The sequence below is a fragment of the Heterodontus francisci genome, chromosome 23 (assembly GCF_036365525.1).
Source record: "Heterodontus francisci isolate sHetFra1 chromosome 23, sHetFra1.hap1, whole genome shotgun sequence".
Lineage (NCBI taxonomy): Eukaryota > Metazoa > Chordata > Chondrichthyes > Heterodontiformes > Heterodontidae > Heterodontus > Heterodontus francisci.
The window spans coordinates 51,640,066-51,660,702 of record NC_090393.1 but is presented as its reverse complement, the minus strand read 5'-3'; the positions used below and the strand labels follow the sequence as shown (position 1 = coordinate 51,660,702).

The window sequence follows — 20,637 nt, the reverse complement described above, 5'->3', positions numbered from 1 at the left end:
AAAGTAATCAGTTTTAAACTTCTGATGAAACGTTAACTCTGTTTCTGTCTCGACAGTTGCTGCCAGACCTGAGTATTTCCAGCATTTTCTGTTTTTATTTAAGATCAGCAGTATTTTGCTTTTGTGTTGAGCTTTTGCTCTCCCCTTTTACAAAGGGTGAGGGTCGTTATTTATTTGCGAAATACTATGCTTTTTTAAATCTGGCTATTGAAGTTTCTATAAGTGGCAGTATAAAATGGGAAAGGGAAATCTCTCAAACAATAGACTCTTGCTCATAATAAATGGAATATGCATTAATCTGAGGGTTAAGGAAATCTATCTTTTTCTATCCCTTCCTACATGTTGTTAGAATGGTATGAGGGTGCCTTGCTCCTTCCTGCACCCCCATTAATAGTTGTCCATTGTGCTATTTTTCCCCCATTTTTAAACAGGAGTTTCATGCTCAAATGGAGGAGATGCAGGTGACTGTACGACAACTAGAGGAGGATCTTGCTGCTGCCCGCAGACGGGCTGATCTCTACGAGTCAGAACTAAGAGATACTCGAATTACAGCAGATGAATTTAGGCGTAAAGCAGCTGAATCACAGCAGAAACTACAGAAGGTTGGTCTGAGCATCTGCCCCAAGAGTGGGTGGGGAGGGAGATGTTTTGGAATAAGCACTGAGGTGATGAAATGGAATATTGCACACCGAGGAGCCCAGGATGTTCTGAGGTCATGGACTGATCATAAATGGAGGGATTGTCACAGTGACAGCATGTACCTTTGACGTACCATTTGATAGTAGTGCTTGAGTTGAGATTAACTCAGTTCCTACCTGAAATTAGTCACTATTTTGCCTGCTTCTCGTTCTGACTGGGAGTATCTTAGCCACACTCTAGTCACTGAAGCATTCACCAAGACAGGAGAAGATGAACTCCTGAGCTCTGTATGCAAAAAGTCTTTCCAACATTCTCCGATATGCACCCTTGAGGTTAGTGAAGGATGCTTGTCACATGTTTTTTGCTTCCAATTTTGGCTACTGGCTTTGTTTTGACTGTCCAGCAATGTATATTGCCTTTTGTGTAATGTTGCTATTACCGATCTTTCTGGAGCAGATTCTACTCTAGTATTAAGAATGGGTACAGCACAATGTGTTTGTGTTTGAGGGGGCACAAAGTCTATACTCTGTTTTGTTGCAAGTCGCTGACATCAAGACTGATCTTCCATTCACAGACCAGAGACCAGGGAAAAGCTGAAGTCGGAGAGGTGTACGCCAAACTGGAAAAGGTTTTTAACTTTTTATTAACCTTTCTTCACTAATTGAATTAATATTTATTTATTTAGAGATACAGCAGTAAAACAGGCCCTTCGGCCCACCGAGTCTGTGCCGACCATCAACCACCCATTTATACTAATCCTACATTAATCCCATTACCCTCTCACATCCCCACCTTCCCCCTACGACCTACCTACACTAGGGACAATTTACAATGGCCAATTAACCTATCAACCTGCAAGTCTTTGGCTGTGGGAGGAAACCCCAGCACCTGGCGAAAACCCCCGCGGTCACAGGGAGAACTTGCAAACTCCGCACAGGCAGTATCCAGAATCGAACCCGGGTCGCTAGAGCTGTGAGGCTGCGGTGCTAACCACTGCTTTTCCCCCAACTTGAATAAATGGCAGAGTTGTTTAAATAATTAATTTTACTCTTAAAAGACTTGTACTTATTTTGAAGAGATTTTTCTTTGCATTAGAGGCTGTCCTAAGGCAATTGCATCAACTGGTTAAATTTGGATCATATTTCAGGATGACCTCTAAATTAGATGGTTCTGGAATTGAGTTGATGCAGAGAGCGAGGCGGGAAAGAGAGAAAGATATACATATATATGTATGTAGGAGGTAGAGATGAATGGTATAGAACTGGGGATGGGGGCGAAGTACTATATTTGCTAAATGAAATCCAAAAATCAGAAACATTTTTGCCAGTACATTAGTATTATGAAAAGGAGTCTAATTGATCAGTATGATGCTCAGGTAACTGCAAACTATTTCAGTGTGATCAAAGGTCACTTGAAATGTATCTAATATTTAAACCTCGGGTGTGCTCTTTAGAGATGTTGTTAAAAGCTGCTTTGCTGCAAGCTGGATAAAGAGGAGTAACTATTATAAGGATCCAATGTTCTCTGAAGATGGATAGTGAGCAAATTCAAGCACATTCAATGCTTGGTGTGTAAAAAAAAAAAACATTTTTTGTTGAGTTCCTAAAACTGGCAAATGCTTTGAGAAAACTAAAGTCAAAATTAAATGTCCATAATCTGGAATTATACTGTAAAAGCATTGCCATTTCTAATGTGGATTGGATAAACTGCAAGGGAGCCCACTTCACTTGGTTTTGATTTAAGAATTTACCACACAACCCCTGCCCCTTCCCCGTGTTCCCCCACCCCCCGTAATTATTACTGATTTGTTCCACACTTCAGAAAGATAGTGGAACATACTTGTCTTTCATTGCTACTAATCTGAAAGAATACAGGTGGTAATGTGTAAAGTTAAGCTCTGAGATATTGAAAAAGAATAAAAACAAAAAATCTGTGTTTTCGATAAATATCTGCCCATAGTATTCATGGACTGTTGTATGTCTTTCAGATGAACACAGAACAGCAGAAGAAAATACAGGAACTGCAGGAAAAGCTTGCAAAGGTAATGCAGTTTAATGGCAATGATTCCCTGGGGAGGGGAGTACATTTGATTTAATGGTCATGATTTTCATTGGAGGGGTGAAAATAGTTCCATAAAATATGAACATTTCATTTTCATCAAGAGGATGAAAATTCTACAGATCCAACTCCTGGGACACTGGGTAGTGTTAATGGTGGGTTAATTATGTTGTTTGAGATTAACAGGTGAAGAGCATTGTTTAATTAAGGCCCCAGAGCAAATTTAAGGAGAGTCTGCTGGGGCAAGGGAGAACAGAAGGCAGAGATATGGAATGCTGCATTCTGAGAATAAGCCATCAAGAAAAGGAGCTGTCTAGTTTCATTCTTCACTGGCTTGGATCCATTTAACAGGTAAGGTAGACTTGCTAAAGGATAGTATGAAAAGGCCTGGGGTGTTAGTTGACTTGCCGCTCACTACATTGAAACAGCATTGGGTGACAATAACCAAATGGGACATGCTGAGAGTTGTGAAGGGCAAATTTAACAGATATCTAGAAGTATTTGTACAGAGGGTGATCAACAGCCAGAAGAGATGGTTGAAGTCAGGTCACTGAATTCATTAAGAAATGGCATATTGCTGTATTGGGAAGGTGATTAGGTTGGTGTTTAGGAAGGATGAGGTTAAATACGCTAAAGAGCCATCTTATTTCCTTGCATCTTAAGATGTAAAAGCGTGTAAACATCTTGTGATGGGATTTGCTGTGTTCTACAGTCTGAACCTGTTAGAAAAATTATTGCTATAATTTGGTGGTTCAATGAATTAAATACCATTACCAAACAACATGAAGATTGAAACAAAAACAAGAAATGCTGGAATCACTCAGCAGGTCTGGCAGCATCTGTGGAAAGAGAAGCAGAGTTAACGTTTCGGGTCAGTGACCCTTCTTCGGAACATGAAGATTGAGCAGTGCTTCATCCACGCAATTCTTATCTAATGTGTCTAACTCTGGAATCTGCCACCATTTTATCCTTTTGCAAGCTGTTTTTAATAGGAGTGCAGGATGGCTTTGTCAGTTTTTACATTTGATAACAAAGGATTATACCATTGCTTCCAATGCACATGCTTTACAAAAATGCGATCCAGGAATTTCCACAATGGGAATAAAAGATCCCATAGCTCTATTCAAAGAAGAGCAGGGAAGTTCTTCCAGTGTCCTGACCAACATTTATTCCTTAACGAACTTAACTAAAATAATTTAATTGCCCGTTTATCTCATTGTTTGCTTTTTCGTGGGACTCATGCGCATATTGGCTGCCGTGTTTCCTACATTACATCAGTGACTACACTTCAAAAGTACTTCTTTGGGATGACCGGAGGTTGTGAAAGTTTGCTGTATAAAATCAAGTTTATTCTTCCCTTTATGCAACTACTAGCTGACTTACTTTTTTTTTGTGCCTGATTGTAGTCTTCCCGACTTCCAGATTACTTTCCGATTAGTCCATCCTAACGACTGATAGAAATCACTCCATGGCATTGACGTCCTCCAATGAAGTGATTGGTGATCAGATCTGAGATTTTAATTCAATAATAAACATAGAAAGCAACCATTACACGTACACAACAAAAACAAAAATTAAATTAGTTAAGTTTAGCTAAGCTAGTTGAAGTTCCTGTCAAAGTTTATGTTCTGACAAGTCTGGGTTAGAACTCATGAGCAAACCCAGTCACAATGCTCCACTCAATTTTAAAAGCCTTTTTTTTCAGTAAACCGCAGGAGACTATCCAGTTTAAATATTAAAAATTAATTCTAAACTGACTTGTGCTTGAATTATTTTTTCCTCTGGCTATTTCAGGCAGTAAAAGCAAGCTCTGAAGCCACAGATCTCCTGCAGAATGTACGTCAGGCTAAAGAACGCGCAGAGAGAGACCTTGAGAAACTACAGGGCCGTGAGAACTCCAGTGAAAGTATCAGGAAGAAACTGGTGGAGTCCGAGGTACATTGGAGATTCAATTGCTGAACACTGTTAGTCAATATAATTTAGTCTAAATAGGCTTGCAGTAGTTCCCCTACAGGCAAAAACTCACTGGTGCAATGTAACTCCTTTGTGATTTTGTAGTTCGCTCAACTAATAGCAAGGAAGTGCTCACCCAAGAGCAAAATGCTGGCTATCCTAGAGCATTTTTTGCCTCTCCACTTCTTTCAGTTATTCCCTCTACAAATGGCTACAAATCACTTTACAAACCTAAACTGCACCAACCCCAAACCACTGCCCTTTGAACCACAATATTTTCAGATTTCTGACCATCCGTTCAGTTGCCTCTGCTGTTCCTCCAAGCTTCCCCATATCCACCAAGTCAGACCTGTTCCCCTGGCTTCACCTGCCCTACTCCTGAATCCACATCTTTCTCTAGTTTTTCTCTGATATCTCTTCATATCTATTCTAAGCTGATCATGTCCATGAAACCCATTTATCGTTCCCTCGATCCCATTCCATTCCATGCCGACTACCCAACATCCTTTCCTGGCTTCCATGCTAGCTGACAGTGTAATTGATTTTCTCATCTCAGAACAAAGAACAAAGAAAATTACAGCACAGGAACAGGCCCTTCGGCCCTCCAAGCCTGCGCTGATCCAGATCCTCTATCTAAACATGTCGCCTATTTTCCAAGGGTCTGTATCTCTTTTTGCTTCCTGCCCATTCATGTATCTGTCTCGATACATCTTAAAAGACGCTATCGTGCCCGCGTCTACCACCTCCGCTGGCAACGCGTTCCAAGCACCCACCACCCTCTGCGTAAAGAACTTTCCACGCATATCCCCCCTAAACTTCTCCCCTCTCACTTTGAACTCGTGACCCCTAGTAATTGAATCCCCCACTCTGGGGAAAAAGCTTCTTGCTATCTACCCTGTCTATACCTCTCATGATTTTGTACACCTCAATCAGGTCCCCCTTCAACCTCCGTCTTTCTAATGAAAATAATCCTAATCTCCTCAACCTCTCTTCATAGGTAGCGCCCTCCATACCAGGCAACATCCTGGTGAACCTCCTCTGCACCCTCTCCAAAGCATCTACATCCTTTTGGTAATGTGGCGACCAGAACTGCACGCAGTATTTCAAATGTGGCCAAACCAAAGTCTTATACAACTGTAACATGACCTGCCAACCCTTGTACTCAATATCCCGTCCGATGAAGGAAAGCATGCCGTATGCCTTCTTGACCACTCTATTGACCTGCGTTGCCACCTTCAGGGAACAATGGACCTGAACACCCAAATCTCTCTGTACATCAATTTTCCCCAGGACTTTTCCATTTACTGTATAGTTCACTCTTGAATTGGATCTTCCAAAATGCATCACCTCGCATTTGCCCTGATTGAACTCCATCTGCCATTTCTCTGCCCAACTCTCCAATCTATCTATATTCTTCTGTATTCTCTGACAGTCCCCTTCACTATCTGCTACTCCACCAATCTTAGTGTCGTCTGCAAACTTGCTAATCAGACCACCTATACTTTCCTCCAAATCATTTATGTATATCACAAACAACAGTGGTCCCAGCACGTCTCCATTTTGAGAAACTCCCTTCCACTGCTACTCTCTGTCTCCTGTTGCCCAGCCAGTTCTTTATCCATCTAGCTAATACACCCTGGATCCCATGCGACTTCACTTTCTCCATCAGCCTACCATGGGGAACCTTATCAAACGCCTTACTGAAGTCCATGTATATGACATCTACAGCCCTTCCCTCATCAACCAACTTTGTCACTCCCTCATAGAATTCTATTAAGTTGGTAAGACATGACCTTCCCTGCACAAAACCATGTTGCCTATCACTGATATGCCCATTTTCTTCCAAATGGGAATAGATCCTATCCCTCAGTATCTTCTCCAGCAGCTTCCCTACCACTGACGTCAGGCTCACCGGTCTATAATTACCTGGATTTTCCCTGCTACCCTTCTTAAACAAGGGGACAATATTAGCAATTCTCCAGTCCTCCGGGACCTCACCCGTGTTTAAGGATGCTGCAAAGATATCTGTTAAGGCCCCAGCTATTTCCTCTCTCGCTTCCCACAGTAACCTGGGATAGATCCCATCAGGACCTGGGGACTTGTCCACCTTAATGCCTTTTAGAATACCCAACACTTCCTCCCTCCTTATGCCGACTTGACCTAGAGTAATCAAACATCTGTCCCTCTCCTCGGTGAATGCCGATGCAAAGTACTCGTTTAGAATCTCACCCATTTTCTCTGACTCCATGCATAACTTTCCTCCTTTGTCCTTGAGTGGGCCAATCCTTTCTCTAGTTACCCTCTTGCTCCTTATATATGAATAAAAGGCTTTGGGATTTTCCTTAACCCTGTTTGCTAAAGATATTTCATGACCCCTTTTAGCCCTCTTAATTCCTCGTTTCAGATTGGTTCTACATTCCCGATATTCTTTCAAAGCTTCGTCTTTCTTCAGCCTCCTAGACCTTATGTACGCTTCCTTTTTCCTCTTAGCTAGTCTCACAATTTCACCTGTCATCCATGGTTCCCTAATCTTGCCATTTCTATCCCTCATTTTCACAGGAACATGTCTCTCCTGCACGCTAATCAACCTCTTTAAAAGCCTCCCACATATCACATGTGGATTTACCTTCAAACAGCTGCTCCCAATCTACATTCCCCAGCTCCTGCCGAATTTTGGTATAGTTGGCCTTCCCCCAATTTAGCACTCTTCCTTTAGGACCACTCTCGTCTTTGTCCATGAGTATTCTAAAACTTACAGAATTGTGATCACTATTCCCAAAGTAGTCCCCTACTGAAACTTCAAACACCTGGCCGGGCTCATTCCACAACACCAGATCTAGTATGGCCCCTTCCCGAGTTGGACTATTTACATACTGCTCTAGAAAACCCTCCTGGATGCTCCTTACAAATTCTGCTCCATCTAGACCTCTAACACTAAGTGAATCCCAGTCAATGTTGGGAAAATTAAAATCTCCTATCACCACCACCCTGTTGCTCCTACATCTTTCCATAATCTGTTTACATATTTGTACCTCTATCTCACGCTCGCTGTTTGGAGTCCTGTAGTACAGCCCCAACATTGTTACCGCACCCTTCCTATTTCTGAGCTCTGTCCATATTGCCTCACTGCTCGAGTCCTCCATAGTGCCCTCCTCAGGTATTGACCCCTTACATTTCAAAGTCTTTAAAAAAAAAAAAACTCACCCTAATATCTCTGTCTTTGTAAACTACTGTCCTATCTCCAAACTCTTTTTCCTCTCAAAAGACTTTGAATCTATTCTCGTGTCCCAAACCAGTTCATATTTCCTACAACTCTGTCTTTGTTTCTCCCCAACAGGTTTCTGCCACAATATTGAAATGGCTTTAAGCAAAGTTACAAATGATATCCTTTGTGACTTACCATAAACCTCCTTATCCTCCTTAACCACACTGCAGCCTTTGAGACATTGACCACATCATTCATTTTTTAACACCTTTCCTCTGTTCTCCAACTCCATGGGACTACCTTTGGTTCCACTCTTAGCTAACTGATCTCAGCCAGAGCATTTCCAGAAATGTTCACTTTTTCCTCAGGCACCCCGCCCAGCTCCTCAGCATCCACCCTCGATCTCCTCCTCCTCCTCACTTACTTGCTTTCCCTTGGAGACATGGGGTCAGCTTCCAAATGTACACTGATGACACCTGTTTCATTCTTTTTTCAAATCTCTTTATGAGCCGTCCCCTTCCTATCTCTGTAACTTTCCTCAGCATTATAACTACTACTGAGTTATCTCTGTCAGACTCTGGCGACTTGTGCATTCCCCTCACTCCTTCACCTCACCATTGGCAGAGGTCTAGGGCCTGTGCTGTCTGAATTCCACTCCTGCCCCCCCCCCCCGTCCCCCCTCCTAAATTCAATGCTGTTAAGCGTTGCATGTTGGACATTTCTGATGGAAAAGAAACACTTTCCTATATGACAACAGTGATTTCATTTCAAAAGTACTTCATTGGCTGTGAAGTGCTTTCCTGAGGTTGTGAAAGGCACCATATAAATACAAGTTTGTTTGTTTTTGTATTGAGCTGTTATGTTATGGGTGGGAAGTCATCTGATTTAAATGACTCTATGTGCTTTTAAAATGTACAAGATCCATTAACATTTTCCTGTAAGGTTTAATGCTCTTTGAAGACACAGACATGATATTTGTGCTTTAAGAGCAGCGTTGACTACAGCTTTGATAAGTGATTTATCTTTTTAGTTGTAGAAGTTTTGTTGACATTATCATCAAGCCACTTAACATACAGTGCGATATGTGGGCACTTCTTTAATAGGTTAGAGGTATTAATAACACTTAGAAATTGCTGTGTTATTTCTGTTACGTTTATATGCATTTAAGTCAGAGTTTAGTAGTGTGGGTGAAATGACTGGCAAATGGCCTATTATCACACTCTGTTGGGTAGTAGTGTGTTAACACCCTGTGTATACATTACTGCAGAACCAGTAGAAATTTCTGATGTGTTGATAATTGCAGGAGCGTCGCAAGTCTCTGGAGAACCAAGTGAAGCGGCTTGAGATGGTGGAGCGCAGAGAAAATAAGCTGAAGGAGGATTTGCAGACAAAATCTCAGCAGATCCAACAAATGGCTCAGAAAATCCTGGTACGTGTATGACGTTGACAGTGATGGAGAGACGTTCAGTGATAATTAGCGAGTCAAACTAGCAGTGCAAGGGGAAAGGTACCTGCTAGGAAGATAATGGGAAGAGAGTATGATGTAATGCTCCCCCGCCACCCCCTCCTCAGTAGCGTTGCTTTTACAGGGCCACGTTCCTCACCTGGCTGAGTGGACAGGTGACCCGTTGTAAGGCTTTGCTACACTGTTGTTCGTGCTGACCACTGGTAAGACGTGAGTGTGGTCTGGTAATGATTCATTCCCATTTTCGTTCCACCTGTAGCTTCCCACTGCAGACTTGGAGAGGGAAGAGCAAGAAAATTGAATTGATTTCCCTGCATTGATGATTCATGCTGTACCGGTGTGCTGAGACTGGTATGCTACTTAACACTGTAGTGGATGTGTGCCCGGATTAAAGTGTTGAATTAGTGGCAGTTTTTTGATTCTGCTGTCTGGTACCTTGATATGGTAAACAGTGTAGTGCACTGGATTGGGTGTCATCCTGATTGTCGTAAAGCCTTGTTCTGTATCATTGCTACACTCAAAATTCATTCTCATTGGAAAATTATTAAAAGAATGGAAAGGTGAACTTGGGAGGAGGAACAAGAGGCGTCTATGGTTATAAAGAAAATTATTAGTGTCCTAAGCGTGCTGTGCAACGTGGCTTCTAGAGTTAATTTTAGGGAAGAAGATCTGCTGTCCTTACCTGGTCTGGCCTACATAAGGCTCCAGACCCACAGCAATGTGGCTGACTCTTAACTGCCTGCTGAAATGGTAAACAAACCACTCAGTTGTTAAGGGCAATTCGGGATGGGCAAAAAATTCTGGCCTTGCCAGCAATGCCCACATTTCATGAAAGAATAAAACAATAGTCTGCCAAGCAGTGCAGTCATTTAGAATACTAATAAACGAATGGGGCAGGTTCCTGAATCAACAAACATTAAAGGGATTATAGGCTTTTGGGAAGAAAGCAAATGGATAAATGGTCACAGTGAGTCCTGAAAAAGACCTAGATTTTCTAAATGAACTTTGTCTACTCCAGTGTTCCTACTGATACTAAGTTTCTGAATCTGCCACCAACATCTTCAGTCACTCATGTCTGAGCTCTCTTGATTGCGAGGGTTGTGCTTCTCCATCCTCTTTCATTCATTCTAGGGATGCCTGTTGTGATTTAAGATCAAGATTTCAACCAGTCTTGCAGTGGTCTTTTGACTTGGTATGTTTCAGTGTCCAGCACACTGCCGTCCTATATACTGAGCAGATAAAGGTGGCTCATGCTGTGCTGGTGTGCTGCCTGAGGCAGTATGCTACTTAATGTTTTTGTGAATGAGTTGCCTGAGGAAATTTAAGTCTTCACTGAGTTGTTTATTGAGCTTTGGCAATATGTACGAAGTGCAAGACAATTATGTTCTGAAAAGAGTTGGTGTCTGATGCTTGTTTGCACAAAGATTGGATAATAGCTAAGTTTTAGTTCCATAAAGATTGTGATATGGGTACTTCTACCTATAGATGCCAGCATAAGAACAACAGAACTGTGTTTGTTATGTTGTTTACAATGATCCCACTCTATCCAAATATAGGAGTTGGAGGAGAGCTGGTGTGAGGCCCAGGCAACAGCACAACGCATGGAAACCAACCTTCGACAGAAAGAACAGCTCTATGAGGATAAAATGAAGGCAAGAGACAGAAAATGAATAATAGAGATTTGATTCTTTAGCAATAGCAGCAAATATCTTGTACTGTTCTCCAGGGGATTAGGTTGATATAGTTATCAGACCAGTTTGGAACAATGCCTTGTATGAGCAGCGATAGTTCTACAATTTCTGCTAGCCATCTTCAGCATTCTTCCTTTCATTCAATCTATTAAGTAGAATCGTAAAATGGTCACCTGCATAGAAGGAGGTTATTCGATCCATCGTGCCCATGCCGGCTCTCTGTAAGAGCAACTCTGCTAGTCCCACTCCCCCACCTTTTTCTCCATAGTCCTGCAAATTCTTTCTCGGCAGATAATTATCCAGTACCCTTTTGAAGGCTATGTAAAAACGATTTTCCTCATGTCGCCTCTGGTTCTTTTGCCAATCACCTTTTAATTGGTGTCCTCTGGTTCTTGACCCTTTGGCCATTTGGAACAGTTTCTCCCCATCTACTCTGTCCAGGCCAATCATGAGTTTGAACATCTCTATCAAATCTCCTGTCGATCTTCTCCAATTTGTTCTCATAACTGAAACCTCTCATCCCTGGAACCATTCTCGTAAATCTTTTCTGTACCGTCTCCAATGCCTTTACATTCTTCATAAAGTGCGGTGTCCAGAATTGGACATGATACTCCAGTTGAGGCCCCACTGGAGTTTATTAGTGTTTAATTAACTAATCTTAAATGTAGAGCAAGTATCCGAGCTGAAAACAGCAACTAATGGCTTTGTTTGTTCTTTTAGTTTGAATGAAGAAAATAATGGGTGCAACCAGGGGAGTTGAGGGAAGCAAGTTTCCTGAAGATGCAAAATGACTCGAAGGTATCCGTCTTCTGTTCTTATTTTTGTTGTACTCTCTCATAGGTTATGGAAGCTCAGGTGAAGATGGGCATTGCAAATAAGGAGTCCTTAGAAGATTCTCGCCTCAAGCATGAGGAGGACTTGCGTAAAAAGTGCAAATTGATAGACGATCAGAAAGCGGTATGTGAGAAATTAACATTAAAGCAAAGCTTAGAGTGACTGAAAATGTTTAGCTCTGACTGAAGAGAAACTGAAAAATCTAACCATGGGCTGAATTTGCTGCAAAAAAAAAAAATTGGCTTTTGTTATTGATTCTATATGGCTGATTCTCAAGATAGACTGCGATTCTCAGATTTTTAAAATTCATTTGTGGGATGTGGGCGTCGCTGGCTAGGCCAGCATTTATTGCCCATCCCTAATTGCCCTTGTGACGTTGGTGGTGAGCTGCCTTGAATCGCTGCAGTCCTTGAGGTGTAGGTACACCAACAGTGCTGTTAAGAAGGGAGTTTCAGGATTTTGACCCAGCAACAGTGAAGGAACGGAGATATAGGTCTAAGTCAGGGTGGTGTGTGACTTGGAGAGGAACTTGCAGGTGGTGGTGTTCCCATGCATCTGCTGCCCTTGTCCTTCTCGGTGGCAGAGGTCACGGGTTTGGAAGGTGCTGTCTAAGGAGCCTTGGTGAGTTGCTGCAGTGCAACTTGTAGATGGTACACACTGCTGCCACTGCATTGGTGGTGGAGAGAGTGAATGTTGAAGATGGTGGATGGAGTGCCATCAAGCAAACTGCTTTGTCCTGGATGGTCTTGAGCTTATTGAGTGTTGGAGCTGCACCCATCCAGGCAAGTGGAGAGTATTCCAACACATTCCTGACTTGTGCCTTGTAGATGTGGACAGGCTTTGGGGAGTCAGGAGGTGAGTTACTTGCCGCAGAATTCCGAGCCTCTGATCTGCTCTTGTAGCCACAGCCTTTATGTGGCTGGTCCAGTTCAGTTTCTAGTCAATGGTGACCCCCCAGGATGTTGATAGTGGGGGAATCAGCAATGGTAATGCCATTGAATGTGATGGGGAAATGGTTAGATTCCCTCTTGTTTGAGATGGTTATTGTCTGGCACCTGTGTGGTGCAAATGTTACTTGCCACTTAACAGCCCAAGCCTGCATGTTGTCCAGGTTTGCTGCATATGGACATGGGCTGCATCAGTATCTGAGGAGTCTTGAATGGTGCTGAACATTGTGCAATCATCAGCGGACATCCATACTTCTAACTTTGTGTTGGAGGGAAGGTCATTGATGAAGCAGCTGAAGATGGTTGGGCCTAGGACACTCCCCTGAGGAACTCCTGCAGTGATGTCCTGGGACTGAGATGATTGACCCCCAACAATCACAACCATCTTCCTTTGTGCTAGATATGACTCCAGCCAGCGGAGAGTTTCCCCCAATTTCCATTGACTCAGTTTTGCTAGGGCCCCTTGATGCCATACTTGGTCAAATGCTGCCTTGATGTCAAGGGCAGTCACTCTCACCTCACCTCTTGAGTTCAGCTCTTTTGTCCATGTTTGGACCAAGGCTGTAATGAGGTCAGGAGCTGAGTGGCCCTGGCAGAAACCAAACTGAACATCAGTGAGCAGGTTATTGCTAAGCAAGTGCCGCTTGATAGCACTGTCGACGACCCTTTCCATCACTTTGCTGATGATTGAGAGTAGACTGATGAGGTGGTAATTTGCCGCGTTGGACTTGACCTGCTTTTTTGTGCACAGGACATGCCTGGGCAATTTTCCATATTGCCGGGTAGATGCCAGTGTTTTAGCTGTACTAGTTCAGCTTGGCTAGGGGCGTGGCTAGTTCTGGAGCCCACGTCCTCAGTACTATTGCCATAATATTGTCAGGGCCCATAGTCTTTGCAGTATCCAGTGTCGTTTCTTGACATCACATGGAATGAATTGGATTGGCTGAAGACTGGCAGCTGTGATGCTGGGGACCTCAGGAGTGCTGAGTGGCCAAGATGGATCAGCCACTTGGCCCTTGCTAGAGTTTAGAAGAATGAGCGGGGATCTCATAGAAACCTACAAAATTCTAACAGGACTGGACAGACTAGATGCAGGAAGGATGGTCCCGATGGTGGGGGAGTCCAGGGCCAGGGGTCACAGTCTAAGAATAAGGGGTAAGCCATTTAAGACTGAGTTGAGGAGAGATTTCTTCACCCAGAGAGTGGTGAACCTGTGGAATTCTCTACCACAGAAAGCAGTTGAGGCCAAATCATTAAATACATTCAAGAAAAAGTTATAGTTCTTAGGGCTAAAGGGATCAAAGGATACGGGGAGAAAGCGGGAACAGGTTACTGAGTTTGGATGATCAGCCATGATCATATTGAATGGCGGAGCAGGCTCGAAGGGCCGAATGGTCTACTCCTGCTCCTATTTTTATTTGTTTCTATGTTTCTGGCTGAAGATGGATGCAAATGTTTTTGCCTTGTCTTTTGCATTGATGTGCTGGGCTCTCCCATCTTTGAGGATGGGGATGTTTGTGGAGCCTCCGCCTCCTGTTCGTTGTTTAATTGTTCACCACCATTCACGACTGGATGTTGCAGGATTGTAGAGCTTAGATCTGATCTGTTGGCTTTGGGATCGCTTAGCCCTGTCTATTGCATGCTGCTTCCATTGTTTGGCATGCGAGTAGTCCTGTGTTGTACCTTCACCAGGTTGACACCACATTTTTAGGCATGCCCTCCTACATTCTTCATTGAACCAGGGTTGGTACCCCGGCTTGATGGTAATGGTAGAATGAGGGATATGCTGGGTCAGGAGGTTACAGATTGTGGTTGAATACAATTCTGTTGCTGCTGATAGCCTGCAGCACCTCATGGATGCCCAGCTTTGAGTTGCTAGATCTGTTCGTAATCTATCCCCTTTAGCACGGTGGTAGTGCCACACAACACCATGGTGGGTACCTTCAATATGAAGATGGGATTTTGTCTCCACAAGGACTGTGTTTTGGTCACTCCTACCAATACTGATGCATCTGCGACAGGTAGGTTGTTGAGGACGAGGTCAAGTAGGATTTTCCCTCTTGTTGGTTCCCATACCATCTGCTGCAGACCCAGTCTAGCAGCTATATCCTTTAGCACTCAGCCAGCTTGGTCAGTAGTGGTGCTACCGAGCCACTCTTGGTGATGGATATTGAAGTGCCCCACCCAGAGTACATTTTGTGCTCTTGCTACCCTCAGTGTTTCTTTCAATTGGTGTTCAAAGTGGAGAAGCACTGATTCAGCAGCCGAAGTTGGGTGGGTGGGGGGCAGGGGTCGTTAGGTGGTAATCAGCAGGAGATTTCCTTGCCCATGTTTGACCTGATCTGATGCCATGAAACTTCATGGGGTCTGGAGTCAATGTTGAGGACTCCCAGGGCAACTCCCTCCAGATTGTACACCACAGTGTCACCACCTCTGGTGAGTTTGTCTTGCCGGTGAGACAGAGCATAACCAGGGATGGTGATCCTGGTGTCTGGGACATTGCTGGCAAGTTATGATTCGGTGAGTATGACTATGTCAGGTATTGCTTGACTAGACTGTGGGACAGCTCTCCCAACTTTGGCACAAGCCCCCAGATGTTAGTAAGGAAGACTTTGCAGGGTGGTCAGGGCTGGGTTTGCCATTATTGTTTCTGGTGACCAGGTCTCAGATAGAATGGTTTCTCTCATTTGGGCTTTTGTCCTGCTCGCTACTGCTTGGATTTTGTTGTCTGATCCTGGTCTTAAACTGACAGTAATGCATTTCATATTTCAGACTATAAATGCCATGGACTCCAAGATAAAGTCTCTGGAGCAGAGGGTGGCAGAGCTCTCCGAGGCAAACAAACTTGCAGCAAACAGTAGCATCTTCACTCAGAGAAGCATGTGAGTCTTGGACTCTGGTGTCATGTCTGTACAATAAATACATGGATATAGTGTTAATTATATTGACAGTATCCTATGGTTTAATTGTCAGACTCAGTTCCTTTATTTAACTTCCTCTCACTTTGTTCTTTAAAGTTGCTGTCTCATAAAACAGTAATTGTACAGAGGGCAACATCTAATCTTTGTGTGGTCAGACCTGGCAGGAAAGATGGGGAGTAAACATGCAACAAAATAAGGCAGATGTAAACAAAAGGGAAAAGAAAGATAAATCAAGAGAAGTATATTTGTTGGGTGAGCAGGACTGGTACATATTGACCTTCCACCACTTGGATTTAAAGCCAGTCTAAATTAAGGACGTGAGCATCTTCTCAGTAGGGTCTTGTATGGAATGAGTCGATCTCAACTCAGTTTTTAGTAGGCATAAACATGGCAGCTGATTTGTGTAACTAACTGAAAAATATAATTGCCAAAGAACCAGTAAAAGTCCCAGAAACTATTGTATTGATAAATTGATTAATTTAGTCACCACTTGCCATTGGACCTGGTTAAAAATGGACAAAGCACAGGATCCAGTTTCAAAAACAGATGAATCCCTGCAATAAGATCCAAATTTGTCATCCATTCACCACAAAGCAGTGGAGCTGATCACTGGCCCACAGCACTAGCCTTTAATTCAGCATTAAAATTGACATTCACTCCAAGATCACAATATGGTTGGCAATGGGATGAAAAAATGTCACACTGAATGTGCTTTTCTGAGGTTGTAGCTGAAGTAAAATGTTGGGTCAGATGCAGGAAGGTTTATTCTGCATGACCACGCTATTCCTAATATTACTTGATGCTGATACTAGATACTGAAAACAAAAGCAATACTCCAGCACCAGTACCACAGCAGCTTGCATTTGTATAAGACCTTTAACATGAAAAGTAAAAATCCCCAGATACTTCACAAATGGGTGTAATGAAACAGACATCAAACCAGAAAGAAAGAGGTTAGGATGGTTTGCAAGGAGGTTTTTAAGGTATAGAGAGTGGTGCAGCTGCAGAGGATTTTAGGGAAGCGGTTTCAAAGATTAGGACAGAGGTGGCTAAATGGTCAGATGACTAGAGCTAAAGGAGCAGAGCATTTGGCAGGAAGTATAGCTGGATGTGATTGTGGTAGTGTTACAAGAGTTTTTTATTGAAAGTTTAGAATTCTGTGTTTTTAAAAACTGAGGAAAAGGATTTTTCTCTGAACATTGAATGCTAAAACTTAGTGTTCGAACTAAGTGAAACACAGACTGCAAGGCACCTGTTTCCAAGCAACCTAGCAGGGGAATGACAGGTCACGACTTGATTCTTAGCGTTTCAGTTTCGCTTTTGAGTTGTGAAAGAGCAGTGAGCTGGACAGGCAGCAAGCAGCGAAATCTGGCTGGGACCTGCTTGCAGAGCAGAGAAAAAGACATCTCTCTGAAAAGGAAGACTTGCATCTCTTGGAAAGAAATCCTACATTTGAGGTGTGTCTGTGGTCTGCCTTGAGAGGAAAATACCCCTGGATAGAGAAAAGACCCAGGAAAAGAGGAGTTACTACCCTTTGTGGAGGAAGACTGCTTTGCAGAGAGGAAGCCCTGCATTTTAAAGGTAGCAGATAAATCCTTGCCTCAGGAGTGATTCCTGTTGCCTGTAGTATTTTGGGAGATCCTGAAAAATCAAGAAAGCTTCTATTGCTAGACTGCTACTTTAAAGCAAGTCGACCTGTTGATACACCCTTTGCTGAAAGACCTGTGTGATGCCTGCTGTAGACAAATTGCCTTGAAAGCCTACCCATCACAGACTGTTCATCAATGTTGCCTGGAGAGACTTCGAGTGGCATCCGACTATTCGACTCTGGGACACCTCACCTTACTGGAAACATCCTACCCGAAAGTGATGAACCTCAAATCATTTTATTTTTTCCTTTTTTATTCTTAAACAGCTGTAAACCAAAACATCCTTTTCCCCCGGTTAACCGTTTATTTTTGAATGTATGTGTGTCCTTGAGGGTTAGGAAGAATAAGAAGTTTTAAAAGACTCTTTTCACATATAGAGTTATTTCATTATTGTTTAAGATCTAGTTTATTAATTCATTTTGTTGTTGTTTAAAGAAACCTGGTTTGGTGTGCTTTTTTCTGGGGGACAAATTGTGTTTAATTTGGCTATTTTCTGGTAAGTGGGAAACTACTAATATGCAGTTACCTGTGGAGTAGCGGGTCTGAATTAACAGTGCATTACTCCTGCCTTGGTCATAGCAAGAGATAGAGCAAGGTAATTGGAAGGATTTATGGATGAGGATTTAGAGTTTGAATTGTTGAGGGTATAGGCAGCCGCTGTAGATATGTGAAACAAGGGTGATTGGTAAACTAGGTTTGTTCAGTACAAGAATTTTGGGCAAGTTGAAGTTTGCAGAAAGTGAAAGATAGGAAGCCAGCAAGAACAGTGTTATGAATGGTTGAGTCTGGAGTTAATGGTCTCTTTTGTCACTCACCTTGATGAACACAAAATTCACCAAAACAAATTTAACCAAATTTACCTATTTTTTACAAGGTGGGTTTAGTGTGAGCTGTGGCTCAGTTGGTTGTGGCTTCAAGTCCCATTTAAGACTTGAGCACAAAAATCAAAGCTGGCTCTCCAGTGTAGTACTGAGGTGTATATATTCGTGTGACTAGGGAAGCAGTTATAATTCGATGTCAAGGTTAACAATCCACTCAGCAGCTTCAGCTGATGCAGTGTGAATGGTTGTGATGCCACCAGGAATGGATCCCTCAGGGTAAGAGTTCAATATGTGGGCGATGGTCTGACTTGGATACCACAATCACAATCTGAACTAGTCCTCGTGTTCCACTTGTGGAGCAAGTGGCCACATCTTCCCTGGCCCATCCTCATGCAGTTGAGGGTTGTCCAAATTTTCTGTGGCAGGTTGAAATCTGGGACTTCACCACTCTGGTCAGTTACCAGGTTGCGGTTGGTGATGTTAGCAGTCTACCAGGAGGTGTGCCATTGAGAGGTAGGGCTGTCATCAGTTTGTAGGGTGTGGTATGTGTTCCAGTAGGGGCTACGAGATTTCAGGCGAGTGCATGGGATTTTGAGGTTGTGTATCAATGGGAGTGTTTCGTTAGCTTTCAGCCGGTGGTGTTCTTTGAGAAGAACGTTTTCCCTGCAGACATCAGGAGGTTCAATATATGCTAGAATAGGAAGCCACTTGAGCAATGTTGGTCTCAACCTTCCAGAAATAATCCTCATGATTTCCTGGAGGTGGATATCGACCAAGTTTGTGTGGTGGCTCCTGAACCAGGTTGAGCAGCAGTACTCTGCTGTTGGGTAGACCAGGGTGAGTGAAGCAGTGTGCGCTGTGCTGCCCCAGGTGTTACCCGCCAGTTTCCTACAGAGATTCACTCTTGTCTTGTGCTTGGCTCTAATGTTCTGGAGGTGTTACCGGTAGGTCCATGTACGGTCAAGAGTATTTTGGTGTTGAGTCGTGGTCAGCCGCAGAATTGGATGTGAAATTCTTCCCTGGCCTTCGAGTTGCTCAGGTGGAAGGCTGAAATGACCGTCTTGGCAGCATTTGGTCAGAATGTCTATTTTCTGAAGTAGGCTTCCAGAGAATATAGAACTTCAGTGGGTGTTTTCTCAGTGTCCTGAGTTCTTTAGCCTGGAAAGTCAGGGCCAAGTCGTCAGAATATATGAAGAGCCGTGACTTTGGGAGGGAGGTCACTGGTGTTTATATTGAAGAGGGCCGGTGCAAGAACTGATCCCTGTTGGAGTCCATTGTTGGTTATGCATGTGTGGCTGATTTGATCTCCAAGGTGCACACAGAACTATCTGTTGCTGACCATGGAGTTGACTAATTGTTGGGTTTTCAAACAGCAGATGATTTTGGAGTGTTTCAGCAGCATCCCTTCACACCACACTGTGTCATAGGCACAGGATAAGTTAACAAAGGCGGTTCCAGTCTTCAGGCCTATCTGAAAACTGGCCTCAGTGTCAGACCCTGCTCAGAGCAGTTGTGGCCTCTGCGAAAGCGTGCCTGTTGGGTCAGGCGGGGGAGGGGGCCATCGCTGCTTCCAGGATAGGACTCCGTCTTATATGTTGTTGAGAGCAGGGCGATGGGGCGGTAGCTGCATGGGTCATTGAGTGGTTTTCCTGTCTTGGCAATGGCCACTATCTTAAATTGGCACCAGATGTTTGGGATGATGCCTGTGCTATGGATGTTGGTAAGCAGCTTTGCTAGCCACTTCCTTCCCTGTGATCCAATGTTCTTCAGGAATTCTGGGTGAATCACTCACTCCTTGCTGCTTTGCCTGGCTTGGCAGCCGACAGGGCGCTGTCCACCTCCTCTCGTGTGTAAGGGCTTGAGAAGTCTGTCTGCCCTGGAACAGTCTTGAGAGACTATCAGGGCTGCTTTTACCATTTTATCTTTCCTGCTGACCGATATCTTTGAGTTTGTTAGGACTTATGAAGTGATGGCATCAGCGCTGACTCCGGGCCGCTGGTGTGGTTGATGCTCAGCTGACCCCAGGCAGCGCAGGAGTTTCCGCGCCTTTTGGCTTGAGTGTATGAAGTCAATGTTCTCCACTGTTTCCCACCGTCTTATGAGGTGTCCTTAATCAAAGGACTTGAGGAGTCCTGTTGCCACGTCAGGGTCCTCATTTTCCCTGTATTCTTTGAGGAGCCATTCACTTTCTGGGGTCCAACAAGGGCTAAAGGTTTTGCTGAAACCCTGGGAAATAAAGTTGGGGCTGCCAGTTTGAAAAGTCAAGTGATGCGATTGTGGTTTTCGGGGAGGGGTGGGATCCGGTTATGTAAATTTCTATGTATCTGCTGTAGGCATCCCAGTTGCCCTTCTGCAGTTTCCAGCACGACTTTGGCTTTGAATTTATGGATGGTAGTTTGAAGCCGATGTGGATGAGGCTTGAGCAATGTTAGGAGTGCGGGAGGCTGGGCAGCA

General features: G+C 43.6%; 1 protein-coding gene across 6 annotated transcripts in view; it reads left to right on the top strand.

Moving 5' to 3' along the window:
- The window catches only part of LOC137382811 (citron Rho-interacting kinase-like), a 231,080-nt gene that overhangs the window by 115,260 nt on the left and 95,183 nt on the right, over nt 1-20,637 (top strand). For all 6 annotated transcript variants that reach the window (XM_068055259.1, XM_068055260.1, XM_068055261.1 and 3 more), the window contains 8 exons: nt 432-602; nt 1,214-1,267; nt 2,627-2,680; nt 4,492-4,632; nt 9,159-9,284; nt 10,877-10,972; nt 11,852-11,968; nt 15,565-15,674. In XM_068055259.1, coding sequence (XP_067911360.1) covers nt 432-602; nt 1,214-1,267; nt 2,627-2,680; nt 4,492-4,632; nt 9,159-9,284; nt 10,877-10,972; nt 11,852-11,968; nt 15,565-15,674 — 869 coding nt within the window. The remainder of the gene's footprint in view (nt 1-431; nt 603-1,213; nt 1,268-2,626; nt 2,681-4,491; nt 4,633-9,158; nt 9,285-10,876; nt 10,973-11,851; nt 11,969-15,564; nt 15,675-20,637) is intronic.